The 6,250-nt window shown below is 41.6% G+C and overlaps 1 protein-coding gene across 1 annotated transcript in view; it reads left to right on the forward strand.

Annotated features, from left to right (window-relative positions):
* Positions 1 to 5,921, forward strand: part of LOC104157967 (calcium uptake protein 2, mitochondrial-like) — a gene marked incomplete at its 5' end in the record, with an annotated part of 14,878 nt that extends 8,957 nt beyond the window's left edge. Inside the window, 4 exons of the mRNA XM_009695517.1 lie at positions 647 to 818; positions 1,104 to 1,212; positions 5,367 to 5,524; positions 5,817 to 5,921. Of these exons, the coding sequence (XP_009693819.1) occupies positions 647 to 818; positions 1,104 to 1,212; positions 5,367 to 5,524; positions 5,817 to 5,921 (544 nt within the window). The remainder of the gene's footprint in view (positions 1 to 646; positions 819 to 1,103; positions 1,213 to 5,366; positions 5,525 to 5,816) is intronic.
* Between the last annotated feature and the right edge of the window lie 329 nt (positions 5,922 to 6,250).

Here is a 6,250-nt window from a genome sequence, read left to right on the forward strand (position 1 = left end):
TCATTTTCTGCCCTCTTCCGAACTCCGTACATGTCAGTTGTAATCCTCTCTAATCCATCCTCTAGTGAGCGCAGAACTGATTTGCCAAACCTCTCTTTGCAGTTAACAGTCTTGGAGGTTTTTAGTCATCTTTTCCTGCAGCGATGATTTCAAGTTTCCTCTTTTCTTTCACCTTTGTGATTATTAGGGCCTCCTCTTTCTAGGCACTTGCCAACCTTCTCATTCCTCTTATTAACATGAAATGGCATAAATCATGTGTCAGGCCTTTAGTTAACCGTGTCCTTTTTCATTCATTCAGTATAATACCGCCTTACCAGTTATTTTCTCTCATTACCTGCACATTTTTGAACTTTTTATTTTAAAATAGGTGAAAACTAGCTGCCCAGCATATGGGTAGATGCTCTTAGCAGCAGCCACCACCGGTGCAGCCTTGGAGAGCGCTCTGCTGGTGTCCTTCCTGCAGTGCAGTCCTGAAAACCAACCTGCGCGCACCCGTAAAATGAAACCAGTGGCATTTCCGACAATGATGGCGATAGTATCTGGGCTGAAGAGTTAGTGTCTGCTGTAGTAGTAGTAGCCAAGGTAGTAGTCGTAGCGATACAGTGATGCGGGTATCAACTGTTGGATAATATCTGTTTACACTTAGATTCATGGAAGATCTGCAAACAGAAGTCCAAGAAATGGAATTCATAAAGTTTTCAAAGGGTTTGAACGTCATGAGAAAAGAAGACTTTGCGGAATGGCTACTGTACTTCACTGATGAGGAAAACAATGAAATCTACTGGCAGAACGTGAAGGACAGAATTGAGGCAGGAGAGGTCGGTACCTAAAGCATGCTTTGTTGTCCTTCCTCATTTGTATGCACAGGTTTTCATTTGAGTATGAGTATCTAATCATGTAACTAGTTTCCAAGGGAATGACTGCAGGCTGTGAATTTTGTGCAAATAAAAACAAGGATAATTTGCCAACTGAGAAATATGAATATTGACGATGAGTAGGCAATCACACCTAAACACTAGGTCCCACTAGATTTAATGAAATAGATTTACCGGAGTTTGAATGTATTATTCATTATATATCATCTGAATTCTGTGATACTCTAGAATATCAGTTTGGAAGAATTCAAGACTTTTTGCAAGTTTACAAATGACCTGGAAGACTTTTCTATCGCTATGCAGATGTTTACTGTAGCCAATCGTCCTGTTAAACGGGGTAAGTGCCGCACACCTCTCATATGTATTTTTAAAACAAACAAGCAAACATTTTTGTTACGAAATTAATGTAAGTTATCCCAAAGTGGCACTGTGAAGTCCAAGAACAGTATACTGCTCTTTATTCTGAAGTAATTCTATTTCATGAAAAAATAATAATTTCCCAAATAGTTCCCAAAATGTTTCAACTTGTAGGTTCTAACATGCTGTCATATGCTGGACCGCTCACAGCAGACTAAACCATAGAACCACAGAATGGTTTGGTTGGAAGGGACCTTAAAGCTCATCCAGTTCCAACCCCCTGCCATGGGCAGGGACACCTCCCACCAGCCCAGGTTGCTCAAAGCCCCATCCAGCCTGGCCTTGAACACTCCCAGGGATGGGGCATTGTCGTGGTTTAACCCCAGCTGCTCGCTCACTCCTCCCCCCTCCTAGTGAGATGGGGAAGGGAACCGAAAAAGAAGTAAAATCTCGTGGGTTGAGATAAGAACAGTTTAATACCTAAAGTAAAATAAAATATAATACTAACAATAGTAATAAAAATATTATTATTGTTGTTGTTTTTATTGTTATTATGAGAAGGAATATAACAAAAAACCAAAACCAACAAGAAAAGACAAGTGATGCACAACACAATTGCTCACCACCCACTGACCGATGCCCAGTCCCCGAGCAGCGATTGGCACCTCCTGGCCAACTCCCCCCAGTTTCTGTACTGACCATGACGCACTATGGTATGGAATATCCCTTTGGGTAGTTTGGGTCAGCTGTCCTGGCTGTGCTTCCTCCCAGCTCCTTGTGCACCTCCTCGTTGGCAGCGAGAAGTCCTTGACTGAGGGTAAGGGCTACTGAGAACAACTAAAACATCAGTGTGGTATCAGTGTTATTCTCCCGCTAAATCCAAAACACACTGTGCCAGCTGCTAAGCAGAAAATTAACTCTATCCCAGCCGGAACCAGGACAGGCATCCACAACCTCTCTGGACAACCTGTGCCAGTGTCCCACCACCCTCATCGTAAAAAGTTTCTTTATTTTGTCCAGTCTAAATCTACTCTCTTACAGTTTGAAACCCTTTTGCCTTGTCCTGTCACTAGAGGCCTTAGTAAAAAGTCCCTCCCCAGCTTTCTTGTCGGCCCCTTTAGGTACTGGAAGGCTGCTCTAAGGTCTGCCCAGAGCCTTCTCTTCTCCAGGCTGAACAACCCCAGCTCTCTCAGCCTGTCCTCACAGCAGAGGTGCTCCAGCCCTCGGATCATCTTCGTGGCCTCCTCTGGACTCACTCCAACAGGTCCATGTCCTTCTTGTGCTGAGGACCCCAGAGCTGAAGGCAGTACTGCAGGGGGGTCTCACCAGAGCGGAGCAGAGGGGCAGAATCCCCTCCCTCGACCTGCTGGCCACGCTGCTTTGGATGCAGCCCAGGGTACGGTTGGCTTTCTGGGCTGCCAGCGCACATTGCTGGGTCCTGGTGAGCTTCTCATCAACCAGCACCCCCAAGTCCTCCTCAGGGCTGCTCTCAGTCCAGTCTAAGTTCTAGATCAGGAAGGATTTATTGAAACAATACATACTTTCGTAGCAGTTCATGATAACAAAGCTTTTTCCTGATAGTGAAACTATGAGAAAACTTTTCTGAGGAAACGAAACAATAGAAATCTTTTCTTTTGCAGGGTCTGTAGCATCATGTTGTGTTTTATTTATTCCTCCATACTGCCTTCTCCATGTAGTGTTACACAATTATGGCTATGAGAAACAAACAATGTAGTAAAGTAGTTTTTAAAATAAAGATTTGGAGGAGGGAAGTTGCTTCCTTCCCATATAGTAGAAATAGGAGCAATGCAACAAAAGTTTCTTGAACATACAAATGCTTTTTGTTATAATCCTGAGGTCATTACTTACTTGTTATACTTGAAGAACAGCTCTCATAAGTTATTTGAAAATAGCAACACAAAAAGTTCCTAAGGAAATTTGATGAGACATTAACATTCATTGAAATAAATATTTGGTGGGCTCAAAGGTGAGAGAGATGTGAGAAGACAGGAAGAGAGCTCAGTATTCTTGAGAGAGAAATGTTTGGATGGCATTTGAACCGAAGAAGGCCAAAACTGCGCGGGTTTACAACTTGTGACTTCCATCACTAGTTAGTCCAGCCTTCTGGAAGAGTTTCATTTCCACAGCCTCTCCCCCCTTACACTTCAGTTCTCCCCAGCTCCCTCAGCTTCTCTTCTCCCATCACGTGCTCCAGTTCCCAGCTGGGTTTGTGGCCTCCTCTGTCTGGTTTGACAAGACCTGTCTTTGTCGGGGGAGACAGATTTTATTTGCACAAGGTGTATACAAAGAGTGGAGAGGAAAGAGGATGAATTAATGGTGAAATAATAGTCATAAGTGAGATCCCAGAGTTCAGCTCACTTCTCTATTAAGTATCCCATTTTTAAGTGCCAAAGGATGATGAGGCCAGCAGTTGGGGTTGACTCTGGAAAGGTTTCCTTGGAAAAACTCATTCCTAACCAAGGCAGTTGTGGCTCTCTTTATGCACTGAACCACGCTGTGATCAGAAACAGTCGGCTCCTGAGGTCGCTCACGGATGTTACATCTATACCTGTCTAATCCTTTCCTGAATCTCACCGAGTTCTTTTGCTGTTTGCGTGTGTGTACGTGTGTGTATTCACACACATACGAATATTTATCTAAAAATAAGACAGTCTTTTAATCCTTCCTTTTATTCTAGACTTTTTTTCTTCTAAGATGGCAGCTCATCTTTTCTCTCTGATAAGGTGGCCGTTCTTGGTTTGAAGATTATTATGCTCCACCATTTTAGAAGATCTTTTCTCCTTTTCTTCATGTTCTGTTCGAAAAAGTGCAGTGCCGTCTCTGCATTTATATTTAGCTTCAAGAGCTGAAACAGTTAACATCTTTTTAAAGACAACATTAAGACTTTACTATAAGCATCCCATTTTTCATGTCCTTTTCAAATTGTGGTATAGCCTTTTACAAAAGGATTTTCAACTTAATTATATTTAAACCAACTGTAAATTAATCACCTGCATTTATACAGGAGTTGTTCAAAGAGGCAAAGATGAGAGCTAAGCCAGGAGTGCTCTTTCCTCTAGTAAGCTTCGGAACTAATCACATTTATAGCGCTGGGTATAAACAGCACTTGTTTATGAAAGCAGAACCACGTTATTACTATATTCATGACTTAGTTGGACAACTTGCTGTAATAATCTACAATACTTCTATACTTTAATAACCTCCAGTCCCTCCTTGAAATTCACACTTCCGCAATGCCTTCGAAAATGCATCCAATTCATGTGTTGTGATGTGATTGTGCTTGCTACAATAAACAATAATCATTTCACTCATACTGTCTGCTGTTTTATGGCAACCCCATGCAGTTCCTCATCTTCTTGGAGTCAAAACTTCAAATTCTTTACACCACAAGACCAAAAGTGGGGAGAGTAGGTATAACTGTAATGCACATGGCATGTAAAGAGAGAAGGCCAAAAAGCTGAAGAGTAAGGTAGATCTCCAGAGAGGTGTGACGGCTTTTTCTGCCATAAATCCTCATAAACTCTTCAATCATAATTTAAGAGAAGGTACCCTACTCCTTTAAAAGACAGCACTACAGGTACATAAAGCCATGTGCTGTAAACAGCGCATTGACTATTTGATGGTCCGTGTTTGTGCAGAGTTGCTGAGGGCGTTGCTGGTTGAGGTGGCGCATATCGTAAAATACTGTTCTCTGAGGAGAAGTTTTCCAGCAGAATGAATTGGCATGAAACTGGTTTGAGATAAAGTGGTAGTATTTTTTATGAGACCGTAGTGAGGCAAACATCATCCATATGCACAGGTATCAGCCAAAAGAACGTAAGTTTTCAGCATGCAGCTATTTCTAGCAAAAATGATCGCTTACTGTTGCTTGAGAAGTAGAGCATTTCAAAAGTTTATCATACAATTAATAAAGGTAGTGTTATGAAAGATGACGCAAGCTCAAGAACACATGAACTGAGGCTTCCTAATAGTTTACTAGTTCACACATCCCAAATGCTCCAGTTAGGATACCCGTGAGACATCGTAAAGTTTACAGAACCCTGCTATTTATGTGCATTCCAATGTCTTTGCAAGTTCACAGTCACCTATGATGTAATATTATGTCTTTACTAGCTGAGTTCAAGAGAGCAGTGAAGGTGGCAACAGGACAGGAGCTCTCAGATAATGTTTTGGACACCATCTTCAAGATTTTTGATCTGGATGGAGATGACTGCCTCAGCCACAGCGAGTTTCTTGGAGTCCTGAGGAACCGAATTCATCGAGGTTTGAGGGTAACAAGCTCCCATCATTGTTTTTAAATACCACAGATGATTGCTACAACTATCTTTTTAATGCTTGTAGAAACACGAGTAGGGACAGTGAATAGAAAGTGGTTATATTTATATTTTAAACTGAATAGTCCCTACTGCTTACGAATCTGGGAGGAGTGCTGCCACCAAGAACTTGTTATTATGCAAGTGAACTAGGGAAGCAGCAGCCCTGCATTCCGTATTATATTTACACAGTCTCTGAATAAGAGTCTTTTTTGCGTAAATACTAAACATACTTTAACTTTATTAACAGGTACCACAACAGCAAGGCATTCAAGGTTACTGGAAGTGTGTGAAAAGAGAAAGCATTAAAGGAGCCAAAGAAGTGTGGAAGCAAACTGGGAAAAGTCCTTTTTAAAGCAGTCCATTGTTCTTTTGCTAGAAATGTTGTTATTTAGGGGAGCTTGTCTGTCCTGTTTACGTAATAGCTGAATCAAAAATACTTTTTTTTTTTTACTACAGTTAAACTTTAATTAACCCAGTTTCTAATGCAATAATTTTATATCATTCTAGTGCAATCAGTTTGGTTTACAGAACTGTTATCACTCTTGACCTCCATATGGAAGCACTCTTGGTCTAGGGAATAGTGGTGTTTACTTGTGTGACCCTGTGCTGTAGCATACAGGCTACGCAGGATTTCATAGTGGCCGCTGGCAGGAATGTCACAGCGATATCATCTCCAGTTGG

This window comes from Cariama cristata, unplaced genomic scaffold (genome assembly GCF_000690535.1).
Source record: "Cariama cristata isolate BGI_N322 unplaced genomic scaffold, ASM69053v1 scaffold4172, whole genome shotgun sequence".
In the NCBI taxonomy this organism is placed as follows: Eukaryota; Metazoa; Chordata; class Aves; order Cariamiformes; family Cariamidae; genus Cariama; species Cariama cristata.